Consider the following 25,752-nt stretch of genomic DNA (forward strand, 5'->3'; position numbering starts at 1 on the left):
TTCATAATCCCGGCTGTGGCAGTCCTATGAATATGAATTGACCTGAGTGATATTCATTTACATTTGCCAAGTGTTTTCCAGCATAATGCTGAAAATTACCTGTCTGACCCACTTAGCGTACAAACTCTTGAAGAGTTGGGTAATTCAGGCTTGAGTCGGCTGGTAATGGACACCTTCTTGGTGTGATAAAAATGGATGGGGTGCACAAAAAATGGTATCATCTCATGCAGAGGAGGAGAATGAAGGAGCACAAGCTGAACCCATTGAGCTGAAATGTCTAGAAACAGGTTTAACCATATGCCTGTTCCCTTGTGACCCACAGAAATGGCTGCGGATGGGATTGTTTGAGCCTCATCGGATCTAAAACCCATCAGGCCTCATTGATTACGCTCCATTTGCTGTATGCTAGGTCAATTACCCCCAGTGTTAGCATTCGGGTTTTCCTTCTAATGTGGAAGCGCTTTCCTTTCATTAGTCCATGTGGACAGCCTGCTAATTTACATTAGCAAATCAATCTGGGGACGTCCTGCTAGACAATCTGAATAAATAAATGAGTGAATAAATAAGCTTTTCTGTAACATCTTAATATCAGCTATTTCTTCTTCAGGACTCATGTATGCTATAATCAAATAAGTCAAAAGAGATGGTAACACTTTATTTTGATAATCCGTTTGACTATTAGACTGTCTGCTTAACATCTGTTGATACTGATGCTAAACAGACATTTAATTGACTAAAAGAAACCTTGCAAGTCCATGTCAACTTACACTAACCCTAACCCCAACCTAACAGTCCACTTACAATCGAATGAGAATTAGTTGGCATGTAGATGCAATGTAACTTAAATTCAACAAACAGACCATCAAAATAAAGTGTCACCAATGAAATAAAGGACTTTATCTTAAAATGTATGCTATGGTATATTTGGAATGAGGGAACTGTAGCTTGAGGAGCTTAGATAACAACAAAACGTGAATTTCTGTCCTCTGAGTAAACCAAACAAAAGAGAATAAACAACACAAAACTTGACTAACTCAATGTTTCAGTATATAGCTGGTAGAAGGAATGGGTAACATAGAAAAATATATAGTAACTAAAAATGTATTGCACTTTGTCTATTGATTGATTGATTACCAATATTACGAATGGCCATAACAACATTTATAACATTTTCAAAGTATACTCATTTGTAAAAATTATTGACATGAATATAGTTCATGCTAAAATCCTAAGGCTGTTATAGTCAAAACTAAAATACTGTAGTTGTTATTAATAAAAGCACAATTATTTATTCGTTTATTTATAAATATTTATATTCTTGACTAAAATATCATAATTTTTTTTACATTTATTTAAGCAGTTTTAATTATTTATTCCATAATTTAATCAATTTATATCTACATATCGACTTGATTATAAATGACTTTTTTGTTTGATCAACTAAAATAATTTGTATTCAATGTAAATTTTTATTTGATCGTTTATTAATTTTTATTTATATATTTATTTTTATCTGTATTACTGGACATGATTGTGATGGACTAAAATAACATTTCACACTTTTACACCATAAACATATGACTGACTAAAAGCATTTTTCCACACATCCATTTATTGATATATTCAACAATTTTTCACTTCATCATCACACAGCAGCACTGCTGTCACAATCTTATTACAAAATCAGACACCCTTTGCCTTGAAATCCATTCACAGGAGGCACATTTTATACTCTACTCATCAAAAACAGCAGTGTCTCTGTGCAGATCTTAATAGTTTGTCTCTTTCTTGCAATAAAAGCGTCAACAAAAAATGTATTCACTATAATTTGTGTTTTACCAGGCAACTTCGAGCTGGTCAGTTTGCTTTTGGAAAGAGGAGCAGACCCTCTGATTGGCACCACTTACCGGAATGGCATTTCCTCCGGTCCATTGGGTGAAATGAACTCGTACAGCCTTGCAGCAGCACACGGACACAGGTAAAGTACCACTCAGCCAATGATTTACCAGCATACGATGTGTATAAAGCCACAGCACATTCTCCACCAACCCAACTTTCATTAGTCCATTGACACATTTGTCATCACATCTCATTATTTTCGTGTCCTTATAGATCATTCTGACTGCAGAAACTTAATCTATCAGATCCGAAACCCCTGATGTGTTGTTATTGGCACGCATAAAAGCTGAGCTGGTGCATTTAACCGCAAAATCCTGTGTAATTTACTACCACAACATCACTCTCGGTGGCTGGTTGAACGGTATGGATGACTGCGCTCTCATTCATTGAGTCTCACCTATGGCCAGCGCTGCATAATGGACGCTCATTTAAATTCACACCACATACAGTACGTCTGAATGAGAATCCAGTGTGTTCGATGGCCAACTCTCCCACCTCTGCGGTATTAAGGCAATCCGTTATAAAGGGGCGTCCAATTGGGTCCAATTGTCTGAGCCAAAAGCGAATGTCTTTGGCTTTAAGTTGTAGAGTTGTTTGCAGCTTTACATGCCGCAGTGATTGCTTGTTTATGCATATTAGATCAGTCGTAGAGTGCTGGAACTTTTATGAGCTTACAAAGACTGTGAAAATGCGGCAAAGCAGGGAAAAAAGCACTGGAATGCATTGATAAATGGAAGACATAAAAGACATGCTCACTGTTTTTCATGTTTTGTACACATCAATTCACTGATTGCAAGCAAGTAATCCTTGTGGTTAATGGTTTTGGCTGAAATAGACTGTTTTTTGCTTTTAACAGTAATTATTTTCTTAAACGAGGTAGTCAATGCATAAATGAAACTTGTTTACTCTTGCTATAATAAGTGTATAAATTATAGTATGGATTATTAGAGGTCTTTTTTGCTCACGAAAGCTCCATTTATTTGATCAAATACAGTATTTTAATAGTATTACAATACTGACTATATTATATAGTATTGTAGCTTATAAAAGGACAGATTCATGTTTTAAAGAGCCCCTATTGGGCATTAAAAAGGGTCATATTTTGGTTTGGGGGTCTCCAACAACAGTCTGATATGCATGCAAGGTCAAAAAACACTTTCATTGTCTTATAATATGCATTTATTTTTACTTAATTATCCTAACAGCTCCCATTAGATTCGCTTAGCGATTCATTTGTTCCCAAACCCCTCCTTTGCGCGATGCTAATTTGCGCTATTCGGTCTGATGACTCTGTCTGTTGTGATTGGTCGACTGTGTTCAGCATAATACAGAGAGAAATGCCCACCACAGCTTATCAACAATTTTGAAGTAGTCAGAGTGCAGAGTGTATGTGTGAGCCCAATGCAGGAGAATTGCTCTATTCTGAACCATGACACACATTCAGTATTAATCCACACAGTGGCCAAAGCTGAAATATTTTGAAACTTGACCGCCGCACATGTGTAGGAACAGCACACAGTGGCCATAACGATGAAAAACGGCAGTGAATCGCGAGCTCACAAACGCATATAAATCCGTAAACATATCGGCACGTGTCGCGCTTTCAACATTTTAATTGCACTTACACTTGTGAAATGGAGGAAGAAACTGATCCATGAACTATGTACTGTAACGTTTCTGTCAAGCTCTGACAAAGTCTCATATAGTCTTTCCTTCCTTTAACAAACGGCCGATGAATCCCCCATTGTAAGCATGTAGATTGCTGAATCACGTGTCAGAAAAATGACAGGAACACACCACAAGGCTATAATGTGGGCTATAATGCTGAGGTATTTTTACAAAAACAAACCTCAACGCATGGCTCTTCACTGCCTCATCTTTGGGTAGGGAAAATAACTCTAACTTTTCCACACACTTGCGACTTGATTCAACCGGGATCTGCTTCAGTGTTTGTCTTCCTCTTTTTCCTTCTACAGTGTTTGTGGGCAGGGCCAGGGGGTTCAATTTTCCCCGGTCTTCACATGCAACAAATGGGCGGGGCTTGAGTTCTGTATCGACGTCACGCTGACACGGCTAAAGATTCGTTATAGCGGCGATTCATTCGAACCATTTTGAGTTGACTCTTTTATAGATGAATTAATAGTTTTAAACACAGTGCTCTTAGCTGGATATTTCACTTCACTTAGAGCTGTGTTACATACTGCATGGAAGGTCATTTTCAAAAACCCATAATAGAGGCTCTTTAATCTATTTTAGCCATTGTAGTTTTTACAGTTGCACAATCCTTTAGAAAACAAGCGTTTAGTTTGGTTGAAACCATGAGACAATTCCTTTGAAATGTTCCTTTGAAATTTGATGAACAGAAACTTCAAAAGCATTTATTTTGAATAATATATATATATATACTGTAGTATTATAGAACGTTTCCAAAGTCATTCACTCATTTGCTTTGCCAGATCTTGCAAAAAAAAAAGCAAACAAGAATCAAAAATAAATTGAAATACCTAATTTTAAAATATTGCTACTTGTTGTATCTATACTAACAAGACAACAAAGCAAAACATTATTTTATTATAATATTATTATATTTTAGAATTTAAGTTTGATATATCTGTTTGCGTTATAGCTATTTAAACATAAATCGTGGCCTTTAATTTTAGGTATACTTTATGTTTTATATTTATTTTCATCTTATTTTCAGTTAAATTCACATTTGTATCATGATTCGCCCAAGTGAGTTTGTTTTGTACATTTGGTCCTGCAGGAACGTCTTCCGGAAGCTTCTGTCTCAAGTGGAGAAGGACAAGGGGGACGTGTTGTCTCTGGAGGAGATGCTGGCTGAGGGTTCGGAGGCCGTGGAGAGGAGAGCGCCACAGAATGAAGGCACCCTCCGGACAGGCAAGGCCAAACTAAGAGCCCTCCGCGAGGCCATGTACCACAGTGCCGAACACGGCCATGTGGACATTACCATAGACATCCGCAGCCTGGGTTAGTAAAAACACTGCACGATCACCACAGACATGCTGCCATTAGTCTCAGCCTCAGATCACGTTCATAAAATGATAATATCTGCCATAATAAAAGAAGTAAAGGCACAAAGCCTGTTCTATTCAATCAGACCACTGGAGTTAATGTGATGTATATCTGAGGTTGAACTAATCTCTTGCCAAAGTTTACCAGGTTAGTGGCATCAAATCTTTGAAAGACTGTCTTTGAAAGATGTTTGAAGCCCTTAGTTGCTGGTTAACTATGAGTATCTTTTTTCTGCCTGTCACTATCCCTAAACATCACATTTATCCACTAACACTATGTATTTACACTACCGTTGGGGTCACTGTGATTTATTTATGAAGGAAATTATTATATTTTATATTTCAGATTTCTTTTATTAGGTTTTCTACATGGAATATCAATTATAACATGCATTTTATAATTATCTTTCTATGTTGATGTTAGCATTAACAAAAAAACAAAAAAACAAAAAAACACTTCCCTCCCTCAACAGCCTTTAACTTAATGTTGAAAAAACAAAATAAACATAATTAATCAGTAAAAATAAATAATAATAATAAAGATAAATAAATAAAAATTGAAAATGAATAATAAATGTGTATTCATATATTATTGCTCAGCTTAAGAATCAAGAGAGTTAGTCAGCAGATAATCTAAAAAGGGGTGCTACAACTTGTCAAAGGTCTTGAAAGAACCAGTAAGTGATAGTATTTTTTCCATTGTAAAACAAGTAAACTTCTTTTATGCACGAAAGTAGGGTGAAGAGACATGCTTTTACTTTAACAGGATGCGACGTATTGCTAGTAAAGTAGTAGTAAAAGCTAAAGCCTTTCGCACCATTACTGAAAGTTTAGCATCTACTGCCAACCCAAAAATGGCCAGAAGTGGATTTGTATTCAGTTATCACTTTTATTAATTTAAAATGTGCATTTAGAGTGCACATGAAATGTTTGTTTTTAAATTAAATATTGTTCTCGTTAGACTTTATATTAATCAAGAATACATTTCATAAAACAATTTCAAGCAACACAAATATTTGTAGTATTTATAGTAGTCTGCATATTGGAATGTCTACTGAAGGGTCATGTGATGCTGAACCCTGGAGTAATGATGCTTTCCATTACAGAAATGCATTAGATGTTTTATTATTTTAAGAAATAAAAATTTGAATATTTATGTAACCGTTTCAGTTAGCATTTAGCATTTTACAATATTTCAGCTTTTACTTTATTTATCTGACCGTGTTTACTTTTATGGTTTCAGTATGCATTCGTTTACTTTCATATTTGTGGCCTTCACAGAAATAAGTTAGATTTTTTAAAATATTTAAAGAAATGACAATTAGATTTTATCTTAAATAGCAGTCGATTCAGTTGTTGCTGTATTGATTTGACCATATATTCTTTTATTGTACATTTACACCACTATTGTACCTTTGGATGTCAAAATTATGCCTGCTCACATCAATCTCCGAAAATGTCACAGAATGCAGTATTTTGCATGCCAGGCCACAAGATGATGATGTCACTTTGTAAAGAAATGCTACATGCAATGCAAAAAATAATTCATTTTTCAGTTTTACGTTTCCCCCTGCATGCTGTGCCATAAAAAAAAACCCAAACTATTTACTGTAACATGTTCACAGCATGCATCACATTAGCGTTAGATTGAACAGCACAGGTTGAATGTTTTGTGTTTTTCTGCACAGATTTATTATGGAGTCTCCCGCATACATTATCTGATATATTGTTTGTATATGCAGGCGTACCATGGACTCTGCACACATGGCTGGAGTCTCTGAGAACATGTTTCGTGCAGCAGCGGCGGCCACTGATTCAGGGCCTGTTGAAGGACTTCAGTTGCATTAAAGAAGACGAGTACACAGAAGAGCTCATCACACACGGACTGCCACTCATGTTCCAGATTCTTCGAGCCAGCAAGGTCCATTCTCAATTATCTGTTACTGACTGATCCAGTATCAGTTCTTTATTCTTTGCCTGATCTGATCATATCACAACTCATTCATCATGTGGAGCTTTAATCTATTTGTTGCTGCTTGTTGAAGCATTTAAATTCAGAGCACCTACATTTCTCCCTCTGCTATTCTAGTATTTATTAATATTTTATTATTTAGCTTTTGTTTTGTGACTTTGAAATGTTCCTTATTTATTTAAAAATGTTCCATTCATGATTTTTTAAATCTAATACGTTATTTTATTTCAATTAACAAAACGTTTTCATTTAGATTTTTATTTTCATTTACGTTTTCATATTTTATATGCTCTTAAAATGTTTGTTTATTAAACTCATATTGGGGTTTCCTGTTTTAGTTTAAAGCATTTCTTTCATATATAAATAATAGGATATATAATTATATATAATTTGATAGGAGAAAGTATATATTTATATACACTAAAAGTTTGAGGTCAGTGAAATTTTTAAATGTTTAAAAGTAAGCTTATCCTATGGAGTCAATCTAGGGCTGTATCTACTTGCAAAATAAAAGAAGGTTTTGCAAGCAAAAAATAAAGTATTGAGCATAAATAAATAAATAAATAAATAAATAAATAAATAAATAAATAAATAAATAAATAAATAAATAAATAAATAAATAAATAAATAAATAAATAAATAAATGCAAATGTTCAAAAATCACAAATCGCTAATTCATTTTTGAGAAATAAAAATTAATTTTGCAAACAAAAATAACGGCAAAAAAATTCAAGCAGTGCAAAAAAAAAACGTAAATATTTGCATTTTAAAAAAATTATATATTTGCGAAACATTTTATAAGTAGTTTATAATTTAATTTAATAATGTATTCCAGTTATTTTAAAGATGATTTTACAGATTCCATACTCCAGTCTTCAGAGTCACATGATCTTTCAGAAATCACTCTAATATTAATAATAATTATTATTATTATTACTATTATTGTTATTATTGGTAATAGTAATAAAAGCAATAATGACTGGGGTAATAATTTCATTCAAAACTACATACAATAAGAAAGCAGTTATTTGAAATTTTAATAAATATTTTAAAAATGTAAAAAAATGTTTACATTTAATAAATGCTGCTTTGATGAACAGAGTAAATTTCTTTAAAAAAAAACTGACCCCAAACCTTTGACCCGTAGTGTATATATATTTTAATTAATATTCCAAATATGTATATGTTAAAATGCTTTCTTTTCCATCTAATACTAATTCAGGTCTTTTTTGTTTAATTTATACAAATGTAATTTGAAGCATATTATTTGTGCCTTATTTTCTGATTAAGGTTATGTATTTTAGTCTCTCTACTACTATAATACTACTATAGCACTGTTTAAATAATGTGCGGCACTTGAGAATTTAATGTCCCTCATAAGTCTCTGCATTATTGTTATCACTGCGTGTCAGTCTGTGACTCCGAGCAAACAGGCAATCAACGTCAGCCACGCCAGATTCAGCTTTCTCCATAATTACCATGATAAATCCTCTAATTACAGCGCTCTTCATAAGTGGCGTGTTGGTATTACCATAGGCTTGGATGCGTTTTACTTTTAGAAAACAGGCTTTAAGGTCTGACTCCAGCATGTGTTTGTGTGATCTGCAGAACGAGGTGATCAGCCAGCAGCTCTCAGTCATTTTCACCCAATGCTACGGTCCTTTCCCAATCCCCAAACTCACCGAGATCAAGAAGAAGCAAACGTCTCGCTTGGGTGAGTTTTTCGCTCATGTCTCTTCATTAATCTCGGCTTCAAATGTGATTTTTCTGCCTCCACATTACTGAAGCCCTGTTCACACCAAGCATGATAACTATAGACTAGGGCTGTCAATCGGATTTAAAAAATTATGCATTAGCAAATTTAACATATATGATTTAACTGTAAATATGCAGCACTAAAATAAAGCAATGCATGACATGACATGCTCTTAAGTAGGCATGATAACCTTATATCACGGTTTCATGGTTTTGTGATTACTGCTCTGAAAGTTCATTTTGAGTTCGTTTCAGCAGTTTGCCAAAGCAACATTTTTGGAATTTCACATCGCATTTAGATTGCCTTGAGCCTTTAGATTGCACAAACCGTTAACATTTCAGTTGATTCTGACTGGATGTCAGTGTTTTAGGATTTATTAGCTGAGAAGCCAGCAAAATATCATTCAGAAAATGATACCAATTATATTGTTTCTCTACATCTTTATCATTATAGCTGTGGTCTGAACTCTGCTGTTGTTTTAGATTCTCAATACTTTTTAGAACATCGTCTTTATTGTAATTGTGCTTGGTGCTCAGGGGCCTTAACAGTATTATAATTGAGCAATATTAATCAAACAAGAGAGTATGGTTAATTCATTGTGCACTTTGATCCTTTCCATTCACAAACAGCTATTTTACAAACTACACGAAAGGTAATCACTGAAAGGAAAAATGGGGTGTACTTAAAGCATTAAATCCATTCACTGAAACCTTTCGAAGACATTTTACTCAGGAGACACAAAAGAAGTTCAATTACAGCATATTTTTAGTCTTAGTTTAGTTTCCATTTCTAGTTAATTTTACTGACGGTTTTAGAGGAACACTAGTGCCATCTAGGCTTTGGTTAATCTATTGCAAGACATAGAGTTATAAAACAGACATCTTTCATTCTCTTTCTTGTGTTGATGACAGCCTGTCAAATGTAAGACATGCTACTACTACTAAATAATGAAGACGCCTGTGTAATCCCTGCTGTGTAATGTTGAATGTCTGACTTGGGGACTCGATTCTGTTTGATTTGTTCCCTCTTACAGACCCACACTTTCTCAATAACAAAGAGATGTCTGATGTGACGTTTCTGGTGGAAGGAAAGCCCTTTTATGCCCATAAAGTGCTGCTCTTCACTGCCTCGCAAAGGTTTGTGTTGTTGTGCTTGAATTTATGACCCAGTAGAACGTGGGAGGAACCATCTATTCTCTTCTTTTAGTGCATACGCTCAGATTAGTTGGCTCACATTAAGAGCACTCTAATATTATTCTGTAGACAATAACTCATTGTAGTTTTAGCTCGTGATATTATTTTTAAAAATGTCATTTGTGCTCATGGGCAAAAATAACTCAAAATTTCATGTAGAAAAATAACTCTTTTGAAATTAAATTATTAATTCATATAGTCATTTCAGTTCTGTCTATCTATCTATCTATCTATCTATCTATCTATCTATCTATCTATCTATCTATCTATCTATCTATCTATCTATCTATCTATCTATCTATCTATCTATCTATCTGTCTGTCTGTCTGTCTGTCTGTCTGTCTGTCTGTCTGTCTGTCTGTCTGTCTATAATGCATCTTTTATCAATCATCCTTCCAACATTTCTCCATCTATTTGTCATATATTTATTCATCTTTCCATCTATCATTCCTCTAGTCATCCATCTTTCCATGTACCAATCTGTCATATGTCCACTGCTCATCAATCTTTCCCTCTTCCATCAGTCCACCCATAAATCATTCATCTATCATCATTCATCCATGCGTACATCTTTCTATCTGTCATCCATCCATCCATCCATCCATCCATCCATCCCTCCATCCTTCTATCTATCTATCTATCTATCTATCTATCTATCTATCTATCTATCTATCTATCTATCTATCTATCTATCTATCTATCTATCTATCTATCTATCTATCTATCTATCTATCTATCTATCCATCCATCCATCCATCCATCCATCCATCCATCCCTCCATCTATCTAACCTTCTATCTATCTATCTATCTATCTATCTATCTATCTATCTATCTATCTATCTATCTATCTATCTATCTATCTATCTATCTATCTATCTATCTATCTATCTATCTATCTATCCATCCATCCATCCATCCATCCATCCATCCATCCATCCATCCATCCATCCATCCATCCATCCATCCATCCATCCATCCATCCATCCATCCATCCATCCATCCATCCATCCATCCATCTATTTATCTGTCCATCTATCATATATCCATTCATCTTTCCATCTATCATTCCTCTATTAATCCATTGTCCGTCAGTTTTTCCATCTTTCATATATCCACTCATAAATCAATTATCTACCCATTATTCATCCTTACATCTTCATCATCTGTCATCTCTCCATCCATCCATCCATCCATCCAGCTGTCATATATCCATTGTCCATCCATCCATTGTCACATTCATCATCTGTATGCCAAACTTTGTCAGTTGGGCTCTACTCCATCTCAACATATCATTTTAATAATAGAAGTTAGAGAAAGAATATCTGAGCAAACACTAGACCCTTTCTAAATCTGCCAGGTCCACTAGAATAATAATTCACACAAAATGATGGTCTAGCTAGGATGTCTGCATGAGCTCATTCATATTCATGAGCTCATTATAGTGTGCAATGACATCACAGTGTGCTCATTTACTATACCTGCACTAGAACTCAATCCCGCTCAACTGCTTTACTCTATATCTCACAGTGTTATAAAATTTTATGAGCGTTTTTACTGAGCTCTCCATAAATGTTTGTAGTAATACAACTTATAAAGGAAGTCTGTGAGTCTCTTCATCTCTTTCTGACCTGCAGGTTTAAGTCTCTGCTCTCTAACAGACCAGCGGCGGAGAACACATGCATCGAGATCAGTCACGTCAAGTACAACATTTTTCAGGTTGGAAACTCCTGACTCATAAATCCCACTCAAACTCATGTCGGTATTACAGTCACATCGCAATACGCTAATTCCCATTTCTGTCAGCCCATTTCAGCTTAATGACAAAAATGTGTCGGTACAGTTATGACTAGTGCTAAGCTCATCTCTCCTCAAATGTTTCTTAGAAGTCTGAGAGCATCTCGTTGTTTTTTTCAGTTGGTAATGCAGTACCTCTACTGTGGCGGCACCGAGTCACTGCACATCAGGAACACTGAAATCATGGAGGTATTAAACATCCTTTATTCTCATAATTCCTGAAGTCTCTTTCATCAACACACTTGTGATGACCTAATAAATGATGACTTGAGGTAATGTTGAATGTGATGAATTAGGGGATTTTCATGTTCGTACCAGAAAGTCCTATCAATGCTCAGATATTCAATCTTTCATTTAACTCCATCTTTAGCAAATGGAGACTCTCTTGCATGTAGAAGTAATATAAGTGAATGCACATGGTTATTTTTATCATTTAATTTAATGATTGCTTTTGATTGTAAACGGAAATGTTTGATGTGTTTGGCTCATTGATGCTCACTCTGCTTCAAAGCTCCTGTCTGCAGCCAAGTTCTTCCAACTTGATGCTCTTCAAAGACACTGTGAAATAATCTGCTCCAAGAACATCACCAATGACTCCTGCGTGGACATATACAAACATGCCAGGGTACTCTGAAACATTCATTTGTCTATAAGTCATTTTGACAATTTTATGACATTAAAAATAATAATATGGCAATGTGTGTGTTTTAATGTTGTTGCCATATTTAGTCTTTAATTTTATTGATAATAAGAGTAATATTTGCTTACTATTGTATTAATATTCATGTTTCCTTATTTATATGCTATTTAAAAATGATTTATAAATGAATATAATTGTGTTTTATCATTCTTTTTAGCAATTTAATTGCAATATGCAAACATTTTATCAAAGACCAAATTGGGGAAAAAATGGACAATTTGTATTAATTCCTTCTTTCATTTAAACATTTACATTGTAGTCAATTGCCAGATATAATCCAGGGATATCTTGCTGTTTGTTTCACATTGGTAATACATTTCCCAGAACTATTTATTTAAGATTGCACACAGTAAACCATGGCTTAACAGTCTTATTTGCATATCTATGAGGTTAATGACAATGATTAGACAAACACCAACACCAACTAGAAAGCAATCTGTTTTAAAAATTACATTTCCATCTGTGTGAATTTCACTAGCTAAATTCAGTCTGCTAATTTTGAGTTGTTAAAAGAGAAAAATAAGAAGGAAAATGCAAGGGTGGGTCACACTTGAATGTACAGAGTAAAATGCTTTTACTTTGTACCTCTAGTTGCTGTATACCTAGCTGTGACGAGCTTGCAAGTTTTTAAAATACGTCGCTATTCTCTCTTAAATCGAACTTAGATTTTAAACAGCAGGTGCTGCTCTAGGCTAGTTTTTAACGGCAGGTGGCACTCTAAGCTAATTTTTACAGCAAACTGCATTCTATGCTAGTTTTTAACAACAGGTGGTGCTCTATTCTAGTTTTTCTCATTTTATTTTTAACAGCAAAAAGCACTCTAAGCTTGTTTTTAACAGCAGATGGCGCTCTCGGCTAGTTTTTAAACAACAGGTGGTGCACTAGTTTAGTTTTAAACAAAACAGTAGGCTAGTTTTTAACAGCAGGTGGCACTCTAGGTTAGATTTTAACAGCAGCTAACTACATCAACGATTATTATATTTGATGTTTGTAAGGAACTAGATGAAAACTAAGCAAAGAATTGATTAAAGAGAGAATAGCAATACATTTTGAAAATGTAGAATCAATTTCTTGAATAATTTTCACCACAGCTCTATGTAAACCTTAGCAAAGCTTCATATTGCAGGATTAATTACAACATAATTAAGGAACAATTACAAGCTGTTAACTCAGAATAGTGTTGAAAGCTCTTAGCAGGGTCAAGTCTCACATTGTCACTATATTTCACACATCCTCAGTTCCTGGGAGCCCTGGAGTTGGCAGGCTTCATCGAGGGCTTTTTCCTAAAGAACATGGTACTACTGATTGAGCTGGAGAACTTTAAGCAGCTACTGTACGAGGTTCCTGCAGACAGCCCTGGCCCAGGCCCGTCCTATGATGTGCTCCATGACCTGGAGCAAACTCTGGCCCTGCGCATCCGCTCCATTCATCTTTCCACCTCCAAGGGCTCCATCGTCTGACACATCGTCACCAAACTCACGCCAACCGTTCCTTACAGCGGTTTCATCGAGTGCTCCATTTTGTGTGCCAACCTACTGGAGACATTTCAAACATCACCGCCAACACGATCAAAGAGGGGGTTTGTAGGGAAAGCCGACGCGTTTTTACTCAACATCTCCACCGTGTTGCAGAAACGTCAGCCTGCAGAACTCCATTCCAAGGGCTTCGTACGTTATGTTGTGGAAACATTCTAGCAATGTTGTGACAAAGCTAATCGTGCCCAGCAAACGTTAGCGCCCAGCCTCTACGGCGATGCATGCGAACGGGTCTGCTTCAATTCTAGGTGGAACTGTCTGGGGAACGGTTGTCATGCTACCTACTGCAGACGGTTTTAGCAACTCACAAGGTTATATTACTCTCAAATCAATGTAATATTGTTAGCCTGCCTTCTAACCCCCCCGAATTTGTGTAACATTCCCTGACACTAAACGCTAAGCAAACGATGCATGTTGAGTTCGGTAGGTGATGCTGCCATTACGTTTCCTAAGTGTTCACGTTGGACAAAAACTCCACTAGATGAAGAGTTTTAAAACTAAGATGTTTTATATATTAATACTCACCTCCAACTACTACTTTTGGTATTTGTGTCACTGAACAATAATATGCCAGCTGTTGAAATCCTAGCACTTGTGTTTTAACGCTTTGCAGTGTTAAGGAATAGGGATTTGCTACCTTTGGTCTTTTGTAGACTGATTCGGCAGACATTATAGTAGACTAAACTTAGGTTTTAGTTTATATTTAATCAACAAAAGTTTACCATGTCCACCAGTGCATCGGTTCAAAGCAGATTATTTCATCCTAAGGCCGTAACCATGTCTAGTACATTGAGGAGAACTAATTTCTCCATGAAATGAAACATTGGGAAAATTCTGTCAAATTTTAGTTGGGAAACTATTTTCAAGTAATATTTTACAATATGTGCACATATTTGTATTCCTAGTTTCTTGCAAATGCAAAACATTTCTTGTCTTGTCACAATTAGTAATTTTCAATTCTAAACAGCTAAATTTGAGGACAAAAACTGTATATTACTATTGTTTCTGTCGTAAAACAGTTTTCATATATAATTAATCCACTTAAAGGGAGAATATATAAGTAAATGGATGTTTTTATTTTATTTTTCAATCAAATATTGTGAAGTAGGCTTGTGCAGTTTAAATATGAATGAAAAATGGATCTTAACACCAAGTGTAAACATGCCCTTTCTACTTTACGTACTGTTAAATCAGTAAATCCCTCCTACTTTTTTGATTGGCCATACACTATTTTGACACTGGCCATTTTCGATTATTGTAGTCCACTTGTCCTCCTCAATGTCTACATTGATCACGGGCCTGTTTTAATAACCCTCCAGTCGACCACTGTGCTTCATACACTCCAAACTGAGCAGTTCATCCTTGCCTTGAGGTCACACCACCTAATCTGCATGGGTCCTGTTTGGAACTTTTGTGAAATAAGCTCATTTTCCTTTCAAGGATGCAGAATTACTTACTAACGCCCTTTTGTGCAGGACTCTATGGTCTTTGTTGCTTGCGAGTGTGTCGAAATTGTGTGTTATGAAAGATGTCATTGCACTGGTCGCTACCTTCATGACCCAATGTACATATTCCCGGTCCTCACCTGCTGCACTGCTTTCGTTCAATGTGAAAAATGTGAAGCCAAGCTGTTTTAAGTGTGCATGTTTTTCCCTGTGTTCGTTCGTAACCCTTCAAGATGTCGGTAAGTTTGACACTGTACTGGATGTACGATGTTACCAGCAGATGATTATGTTGACAAGGCTGAACCCAAAGTAATAGATTTCGAAGTATGTAAAAGGTGCTGATATACTCATAGCGAAGTTGTTTTTCGTTTTTCGTAAGCAGCGGTTTACGATTAGCAAACATTCAGATGCCATCTACGCAGCTAAGACTTCATTTTTACAGACAAAATCATCAAAATAAACAAAAATTAGTGCCAAAAAAAGAAAAAAACTGTAGTTAGAATAGTTTAAAATGTTTACAATCCAAATCTTTTCCAGAAAGCTTACTTAGATGAGCCATTTAGAACTCCTGAAACCTAATTTCGGATTGATATTAAATGAAAAATTTAGATTCGAGTAAATTGGTCATCAAGGTATTTCATCCAAAGACTATCCAGATATCTAAAATTCATCCTAATAGTCAATTATTTGATAATATCCGATCAGTTATCTTACCATAATGTGCTGGTAGTGCTGTCTTAGAGTCCTATTCTGTTGTATGATTTGTATTTTTATGTGCGACTCCGTTAATAAACATCCTGTTAATGGGAAAAGTTGCTAAATTTTAAAACGAAAATACATCTTTTATTGATATGTAGCTTATACTATGGAATAATATCACGATGCAAATAATTTAAAACTGTGAAGATGCATTTATTTTAAAAGAAATTTAGCATAGTTACTTTATTTTCTTACAAAGTACATTTATTGTGCGATCCCTGTCTGCTATTTTGTGATTAGTCGTCATGATGTATCGCTTTGAGAAGGCGACACAAAAATACAGACAGAGATAAATCGTGTCATTTTAAAAGATTAGACCCGCGCTTATGTCTCCAAAGCCCGCTGGTTGTGTTCGCGGTTTAAATAATGAAATAAAATTTGGATTTGTTAAAAGCAATACTTGCCACAAATGTGTCCATGCAAGGTTAGTGCTCTTGTCTGAGCTTTTACTTGTGCGTAGCATGGATGCTTCTCCATGTAGCCAAATGTAAAGCAGAAGTCAATGTCATGAAGTGTTCGTAAACGCTGTACACACACACACACACACACAAAAAGAGACTTGCTCAGTGTTCCTTAGCTTCGGCTTTTCTCTGCTTTACTGCTGTTAACTCTTTAGTCTCCACTAATGCACACCTTTTGACATGAAAAACCTGCATGCTTTGGCTGGATCAGAGTCTAACGGAAATTGTTCGCTATTATTATTTCACTCGGTTGAGACATTGTACATTGTACAAAAGATATATAGAGAAATATCTATAGAACTTGGTGTAAATATAAGGGATGTGGTTGAGTTTAACGATCGAAAAAAATCAAGAATGTCACACTTGTGCTACAGTACAGTTGTTCGATGACATGCATTTGTGGACAGTCAATAGAAATGACCACGATTGACCACTGTGTTGGGTCGTCATTAAATTTCTGTGATAAACTGTTGACTCTTGATTGATTGGTACATCTGAAGTGTTTAGCATAGTTTATCTGTCATTTTAGTGAGTGTGTGGAGGTTTTGCCACCTAGAGATTATGCCCCAAAGAACCACTTTTGGTGCACCAAAGAACCTGTTAATGAACAGCTCTTAAAGGAATTGTTGAAAAATTGCAGAATTGGCTCATTCTGAAAATGTAGCCCTATATACATTTCTGGAAATTGTGAATTGTGTAGCCAGAGCTACGTATGGCTGCATTTTGTCTTTAAAATGAACGCTACAGGATAGTATGATGCCATTCCTTTTCACGCGTCCAGCTGACTGCTTACCTCCATATGGACGGCTTTCCCGCTGTTACCAGTTTGTCCAGTGGCTCGCAGCGTACGTCGGCGGACTTGAGACGCAGATAAGAGTTGACCGTGACAATGAGGTTCCAGTCTGGAGAAGAATGGTTCCAGAAAGCAGGTAAGACAAAAGCAAAGAAATAAAATAAACAAGTAAATAACAGGGTGAGAATGTGGTCAAATCTGAGGGCTTTTCTTTTTCTGGTATTGCTTTTTTTAAAAGTTGGGTGGGTCATGGGTGGTTGGTCAGTCAGTCAGTCGACAGTGACCTCTGGTGGATTCTCGCGAATGGTGCTCGTGAGAGAAATTTGAGATCTCAAAAAGCATACACATTGGTCTCTAGGGGATTTGTGAAAACAAAAACTGCAAAAAAAACGTAGCTCCTGGGACGTATTTACGCTCTTCAGAGATGTATATAGAGGTACGTTTTCTGAATGAGCCTTGGTTGAAAAAATACCCTGTAATTTACTCACCCTGAAGCCATCCTCTGTGTATATGACTTTCTTTTTTCAGACTAACACAATCAGAGTAGTTGAACATGGTATCCAGACCTTTTCATACTGTATAATAGTGTTTGGTGGTGGCTTTTATTTTAAAGCATTCAAAAGCACATAAATGCATCAAACTAAACCACAGTATGCCAGGGGTAATGCACGTCTTTAGCAGATCAATGTGTTTATTTATTTCAAGTTTTGCATTTTAATCAATGTGTTTTTGTAACAGAAATATTTTACATTCTGATCTCAAATCACTGACTTAAAGCACATTCATCAGCAGCCGGAAGTCAATGATTTGGGTTTGTAATTGAAACATAAGAAATAATTTTGTTGCAAAAACCCATTGATCCACTTTATAAGACATCCTGATGGCGTATGTGTTAGTTTTATGATGTATTTATGCACTTTTGAAAGTTTAAAGAAGGGCCATTACCCAACATCATTATACAGCATGGCAGAGCCAGGATAATATTTATAAGTACGCTAACTGTGTTAATATGACAGAAGAAAGTTATTTATACTGAGGATGGGATCATTTTCATTTGGGATCATTTTCATTTCAACTTTTTTTTCTCCATTTCCACAATGTGAAATTTCTGATAAGTGCAAGTTTCACCTGATATTTATTTGAATGGATTGAGCACTATGATGTCTTAAATTGCTCCTGGACCAGCAGTAGCACACACTGTGGATCTCATCTGAGCTCCTGCACAAGTCCAACTGTTTAAGAAGTTTCATCTGGATCTGAAAGAACTGGATTTTAATGTTGTGTTTGAGTGTCCCAGGATCAGGTAATCTATTTCTCCTTTGTCCCATTTTCCTATTTTTGATTTTGAACAACTTCTGATTGTTTAATCTCTGATGAGTTTCACTGAATATAAAGTGATCAATTACAGTCAACATTAAATATATAATGGTTTTTTTTTTTGTTTAGTATGAGCATTTATGGCTGCTTTCCTCTCATAATATATGGCTGTCTGGCAGTCAAAAGAATAAAGGGGCCCAAAAAATCACACCAGAACAACAACAAAAATATGAGGTGCAGTTTGCTTTTAGGCCTCCAAAGCCAAGCCATTGATAAAAAATAAATAAAATGCATGCAATTTACATAATGAGCACACAATAACATTTAATTATGAATCACTAACTGAATTTAACATTCACTTTTCATAAAATATTTGCAGTTTTCTGCACGTTTGGGCTGAGAACTTTGAGCATTTACAGATGTGACCAGAAGACGTCACCAGTCTCGAACCATTCCAAATAGTGAATCGTTTTAAGCTGTAATTGATTCAATTGATTCAAAGATTTGAAAGATTCGTTTTTTCGCATTACTAAGTGGGAATGACTATTAATATTAACAATTTTTACCATGAAATACTCACGAACACACTTAAACAAATTCTGTGCATGGTTTACATTTCCCGTTTTATAAATTAGCTTTTTTTATGTTGGAGTTGGCTAATCAGCCCAGTGAGAGAGAGAGAAATGCACTTTTTATAATATATATATATATATATATATATATATATATATATATATATATATATATATATATATATATATATATATATATATATATATATATATATATATTATTTTTTTATTTAAAAGTTAATTATAAAAATTATCCAAACCACATCGCCTCCTAGTGCCGAAATAGTAAAACGTCAAAAGGATTCAAAACAATTATGCCGTAGCAAATCCTCGTTACTGAAGATTCGAGTCAACCGATTCGCAAAGGTTTCAAAGCTTAACGTAATGACGTCACTCGTATTCCGCCCTCTATACAGGAAGAGCTTGTCACTTTGACAAGACAGCTAACTTTCTAGTAAAGCTATTCTTAGCCTTTAAGTGTTATTATCATTCCGTGATACTTGACAGAGTACCGTAAACACCGCAGGAGAAAATGTCCTTCATCATCAACGTGAGTAAATAATGTTAAATTTAACAAAAAACTTGCAGAACATTCGTCGTGTTTTATGCAAAACGTAACTGTATTTTCAACTGCAATGTCATATTTGTGAGTTTAAAATGATATTTGATCGCTTTAAAGGATGCTAACTGCATTGAGAGGTTGTCTGTCTTGCAAACAGCAAACAGATTGCTTCAGCCTGTGCAGAACACACCCTTAATAATTGATCTATGGTTATTTTTGGCTTTTTACTGCATGCCTAGTAAATGTTTTAATTTTCTCTTTGTGTGTGTGTGTGTGTGTGTGTGTGTGTGTGTGTGTGTGTGTGTGTGTGTGTGTGTGTGTGTGTAGCTCATCACTGGTAGCTTTCAATTCGTCTTTGATTTTCTCCGAAGACTCTTTGGTATAAAGTCAAGACCAGCCATCACCCTTGAAGACCCCAATGTGAAATATCCATTGCGTCTTGTTGATAAAGAGGTGTGGTTACTTTAAAATAACATGATGTGCATAATATAACTTTTGTTCAGTATCAGATGCTTTACATCCCTCTCTCTCTCTTAAGATTATAAGCCATGACACAAGAAGATTTCGATTTGCTTTAAAATCACCCGATCATGTTCTTGGACTTCCTATTGGTGAGTGCAATGTATATATACACACTGTATTTACGTCTATTGTTATTATTGTACACATAACTTTAATATGTTCATTTGCATTTGTAGGCCAACACATCTACTTGTCTGCCAAAATTGATGGCAACCTTGTGGTGAGGCCTTACACGCCGGTGTCTAGTGACGATGATAAGGGCTTCGTGGATCTGGTTGTTAAGGTATAACATTGTTATATATTGTTATATATATATATATATATATATATATATATGTATGTGTGTGTATATATATGTTTTAATATATATATGTTGCCTCATTTATTTCAGATTTACTACAAAAATATCCATCCAAAGTTTCCAGATGGAGGCAAGATGTCCCAGTACTTGGAAAGCCTTCGCATTGGTGACACAATTGATTTCAGGGGACCAAGTGGACTGCTGGTTTACAAAGGCAAAGGTTTGTAGTCAGCTAAAAAATGTAGACAGAGTATTGAAATCCACTCAGTCTGAGAGAAGCTAAGAAAACATCTGCTTGTAAAATTGAAAAAAAAAACTGCATTTGAACAGACTTAATGCAGAAGAATTAAAAATATTTTAATAATAATATATTAATAATATATCAATGTATATATATATATATATATATATAAAATTAAGAATATACTGTGCTTAAAATGGATTGTAACAATATAAAAATATAATGTTTCTTGCTGTATTGATATTTCTGCAGGATCATTTGCAATCAGGCCAGATAAGAAATCAGATGCTGTGATAAAAGCTGCTAAACATGTTGGCATGATTGCTGGGGGAACAGGTGAGCACATGGTACCGATATTTGAGTTTAAGTTTGGAATGCAACAAACATTAACCTGCACCAGGGCTGTCAAATCTACTTCACCATAGTGGAATAAGGAACACTTCTATAGTGACAATCAGAAATGACAAATATAACACTGATGTTATTATTAGTCACAATTGCAAAAGGGAAACATATGTTGATCAGGTGAGAAAGATGTAAAATTTGCATTTACTTCCTCAGCCATTGTTTGGAAAACTGGTAAGCACCACTTCGTGAATGTTTCTGAAGGTAGAAACATTAAATAAACATGAATTATTACAGTGTAGTACTGTACATGTGTTGATTATTTATTTGGTTTATAAAATACAACCACTTTGAATTATAATATAATTAACTGTGGACACTACAGCAGTGCACACCTTGACAAACATTCATTCATTTTCTTTTCGGCTTAGTCCCTTTATTAATCAGGGGTCACCACAGCAGAATGAATGGCCAACTTATCCAGCATATGTTTTACCATGCTACCCACAGCGTCACTGTGCAGCAAACGTTGATAAATTCTGATTGGACGAATGTGTAATTCGGTAGAAGTTTTAGTTATTTAATTTATTGCTGCAGTGAATTTTAAAATATTTAATTTGAATTATTATAATAACTTATGATTCAAGCCCTTCACCTGTTTCACTGCTGGATGAATTTGAGATTTGAATGAATTTCTGAACCTCTTTTTGCCAACTACTGGTATATCTATATAACTGAGGCTGCATTCATTAGCACTGTTACTTTCAAAGTGTAACTTACTCTAATTATACTTTGTTTTAAACCAAAATAATGATGCCACTAGATTAAAAAGACTAAAGCTCTTTGCTCATGCCTCATCTTTATATATATATGTGTATATAATGTATGTATGTATGTATGTATGTATGTATGTATGTGTTTTAGGCATTACTCCTATGCTCCAGATCATCCAAGCGGTCATGAAAGATCCAAAGGATGACACAGTGTGTTACTTACTCTTTGCAAACCAGGTGAGCCATGTTTTTTTTTTTCCATCTTTATATATTTCTGCATTACTGGTGCAGCAGGTGATCTGCCTAAATGCTATCCATTTAGCATTTTAAACATAGTCCCTCCCCTGCCATCCAAAGCCACGCCTCCTGTAATCAAGAATGTGTTGTGTAGCAAGCATACTTGTCATAATGTGGAATATTTCATGCATGCAAGGATTGCTGGTCTCACTCTCTCACGTGCTTTGTCCTAAAGCGACTACTGTATGCTTAGTGGTTGGCCGGCGGGGTACAGGAATTACACTTATTATTAAGCCATACTTGCATGCTATTTCAGACTAAATATTCAGAGTAGCATGGTAAACAATATAGGAGCACGTCATAAAACTAGCACAACAAAAAAATGTTTCTTAAGACAATCACCTACTGCACCTTTAAAAAAAAAATCAATCAACTAGTACATTACTATTACCAAACATGTTCTGTTCAATCTGAGTGTAGTTCCTATGCACAGAAAAGTATGTCTTTGGTTCAGTGTGATTAAGTATCTAAAACTAACAATTACACTCACTCACTTCTCTTTTTGTATCTTCAAACAGACAGAAAAAGACATTCTCCTACAGCCTGAGTTGGAGGAAATCATGGCCAATCACCCGACACGTTTTAAGCTGTGGTACACCGTCGACAGAGCACCAGACGGTAACATATTTGACTTATGCTGCCTTTATGTGCCATCAGAATTCTCAAATATGAGCTTGCTAGTCAGAAATTGCACATTTATGGCTAGGAAACTCTCTAGATATCAGAGTGTCTCTATATAGCAGGACATAAACATTAAACATGGAAGAGATCAGTTGCTGTACTAGTATTTTAATTAGTTATATACAATAATAGCTATGTTACCTCATCTTATCATTTAAAGTTTTGTTTATTTGGGTATTTGATACATATACAGGACACTATATATTTATTACAGGGTATCCGTGGGGTCTTAGAAAGTCTTAAAATATCTTAAATCTCAAAAGCTAAATTTTAGGCCTTAAAAAGCCTTAAATCTACTGAAATTTCAAAGCTGCGAAGATCCGCTGGTCTGTCTATGAGCTGATATATAAGCGATCTGCTAATGGATCAACTGATCTTCAAGGCTTTAAAACACTCCAGTGTCCCTGTATCTGCACTGAAAACAATAAATGATGTTCATTCATTAGATAGGTAGCTGAAAGCTCATGTATTTGGCCACAGTAAACCAAGTTTCTGTTTGTTTCAAGCCATCATTGTTGATGAAATGAACACTGAACTAATCAATTCTCATGATAGGTTGGGAGTATAGTCAAGGCTTCATCAATGAAGACATGGTGAGAAAGCACCTTCCTCCTCCCGGAAACGAGACACTCGTCCTCATGTGTGGACCTCCTCCAATGATTCAGTTCGCCTGTAACCCAAGTCTGGACAAGGTGGGGCATTCCAATGACAGGCGTTTCATGTTCTAGATGGTTCTCAGAGGGGAATCATCTGAAACTAAGCAGATTCAGCTTCAACATATTGCAAAAAAAAAAATAGCCAAGCTACTACCTGGCTATTTCTATATTCTAAAAGAATTGGGATTTTGGAGGGTGCAAAATAAATCAGCTGTTTACCTGAGAAGCCTCCGCATGCAGAAATCTGTTATTGCCAATCATTATGTGTGTTTTATGCCTTAAAAGCAAACAAAAGCAGTTGCTTTCGTTATGCGAGCAGGTGATGTTAGAATGAAATCACTAACATGATTCACTTGCATTCATATGGGTCCGTTCACTTTGCTTAATTTATGCGTCTTTAAAAACACCTATATTGGTGATTATTATTATTTTAGTTTGCGGTGTTGCACATTTTTTCCCATCAACAGCAAGAACAAGCTGTTTGTTAAACGTACAAGCTTTATGTTTATTAGTTTTACACTATGCACATTACTGTAATCATGTAACAGTGGAGCCTGGTTTTCTTCCTTTTAACATGTATGTTGTCTTTATTCTGATCCATCACAATAGTTTGTTTCCCTCATCTCAGTCAGTTTATCAGTCGATTAGGAAAAAAATGCAGTTGGGAGTTTGAGATGAGAGAAAGAGACAAACAAAACATCAAGAACCAGACGGTCATCTATGTTAAACTGAAGTGAACAAATCAAGATTTCTTCTAACAATATTCAGTCTGTCCTTTACATTAAGTGCCTTTCTGTGAACACGTTTGCATCCAGTTTGATTCACGTCTAGTCGATGATTCCATACAGTTCTTGCTCATATATAACATTTTGTATTCCACTGCCTGTTCGCAGTTAATGTTACTTGTGTACATGGACAAAAAAATACAAATATTTTGCTATAATTTGCATTGACTAATAAAATATATACTTGAGTTTGCATTTCTACTTGTTTAATATGTTATTTTCTTTTCAAACTGCAAAACTGCTCATCAGCTCCTAAAAATGAGCTATATTTGTGATTGCTGTTTTAATATAAACTTGCTTCATTTCTTACAGTATCTGTATTTTCAACATAGACCATATGTATATGCATATACACCATTCATGCGCTTCAGATATGTCTAAACGTTCGCCATCTTGGAAGTGTGTTAATGGTAGAAATCAATGTGTTTTCCAAGATGTCACAACTCTGCAGAGCCTTGAGTCGCTGAGATTCTCCAAGAAATAGGACAGCTTTTGATTTGTAGGTATTTTATACATGTATTTCACTTTAAAATTGCATGTTTTAAAACTAGGCTAACACTTTAAAGTCATGTAAGCTCACATCTTCCAACAAAAGATGCAGTTAGTAGTTCTTTAAAACAGTCACTTGTAACTTTGAATGGAAACTGTCGCCATCTACTGGCTAAATAATGCATGCAGGAGAACGTGTAGTTGTTTTTTTTAACGTTTATGCAGTTATAAATCTCAGTGCATATTAATATCAGTGCACGGTCATCATCAGGGTCTCACTTCAGAAAAGTAAACTACATTCATTAACGATTACGTATTCTATACAACTTCATATACAGATTGCAGATATAATTTGTCCACATGGGGGAGCAAACCAAACACTGATTCGACCTTGAGCATGTACCTGCATGACTTTAAAGTGTTAGCCTAGTTTTAAAACATGCAATTTTAAAGTGAAATACATGTATAAAATACCTACAAATCAAAAATCGTCTCGTTTTTGTGTCTTTGAGTATGTGCCTTTGAGTTAAACTTTTATTTTTACCCCATCAGTTAATGTTAGTCAAGCTAATTTTACTCATTTGCCTAAATTAGTAAGTTCACGATGTTTTACTGGCCGATTACCTTACAACATGTTAGGTTTGCAGACCTCACACACGCGACTTCACTCATCATCCACAAGAGGGCGCTAAATTGAAGGATTTAATAAATATTATTTTATTTATTTATTTATTTTTACCTTAACACGTACAGATTTATAAAGAAAATAGTCTGCTTCAGTTTAAAATTGATTTAAAAACAAGATTTTTTAAATTAAAACACAAAACCGATTCGTGCCGTTTTCCCTCCGCTCCACTAGGCGGCAGAAGCG

At 35.2% G+C, this 25,752-nt stretch overlaps 2 protein-coding genes across 4 annotated transcripts in view; both read left to right on the forward strand.

The window, feature by feature from the left end:
- Window positions 1–17,019, forward strand: part of btbd11a (BTB (POZ) domain containing 11a) — a 184,162-nt gene extending 167,143 nt beyond the window's left edge. For all 3 annotated transcript variants that reach the window (XM_056455860.1, XM_056455861.1, XM_056455862.1), the window contains 9 exons: window positions 1,843–1,978; window positions 4,664–4,887; window positions 6,674–6,852; window positions 8,512–8,617; window positions 9,693–9,795; window positions 11,488–11,569; window positions 11,768–11,836; window positions 12,159–12,272; window positions 13,586–17,019. In XM_056455860.1, coding sequence (XP_056311835.1) covers window positions 1,843–1,978; window positions 4,664–4,887; window positions 6,674–6,852; window positions 8,512–8,617; window positions 9,693–9,795; window positions 11,488–11,569; window positions 11,768–11,836; window positions 12,159–12,272; window positions 13,586–13,807 — 1,235 coding nt within the window. In that variant the 3' untranslated portion in view covers window positions 13,808–17,019. The remainder of the gene's footprint in view (window positions 1–1,842; window positions 1,979–4,663; window positions 4,888–6,673; window positions 6,853–8,511; window positions 8,618–9,692; window positions 9,796–11,487; window positions 11,570–11,767; window positions 11,837–12,158; window positions 12,273–13,585) is intronic.
- Window positions 17,020–19,637: 2,618 nt separating this feature from the next.
- On the forward strand, window positions 19,638–24,587 carry LOC130223138 (NADH-cytochrome b5 reductase 3). The gene is made up of 9 exons (XM_056455864.1): window positions 19,638–19,779; window positions 20,119–20,244; window positions 20,330–20,402; window positions 20,490–20,596; window positions 20,705–20,834; window positions 21,108–21,191; window positions 22,125–22,210; window positions 22,789–22,888; window positions 23,507–24,587. The coding sequence occupies exons 1-9, from the start codon at window positions 19,762–19,764 to the stop codon at window positions 23,677–23,679; spliced, it is 897 nt and encodes a 298-aa protein (XP_056311839.1). The 5' UTR covers window positions 19,638–19,761; the 3' UTR covers window positions 23,680–24,587.
- The last annotated feature ends 1,165 nt before the right edge of the window (window positions 24,588–25,752 follow it).

Source organism: Danio aesculapii, chromosome 4, assembly GCF_903798145.1.
Source record: "Danio aesculapii chromosome 4, fDanAes4.1, whole genome shotgun sequence".
Classification (NCBI taxonomy): Eukaryota; Metazoa; Chordata; class Actinopteri; order Cypriniformes; family Danionidae; genus Danio; species Danio aesculapii.

Bases quoted from the DNA above. Each gene is read 5' to 3' on its own strand.
- LOC130223138 (XM_056455864.1), top strand. The intron at 20,403-20,489 runs GTGAGTGCAATG...TTGCATTTGTAG, and splicing joins TGTTCTTGGACTTCCTATTG to GCCAACACATCTACTTGTCT. The intron at 20,835-21,107 runs GTTTGTAGTCAG...ATATTTCTGCAG, and splicing joins GCTGGTTTACAAAGGCAAAG to GATCATTTGCAATCAGGCCA.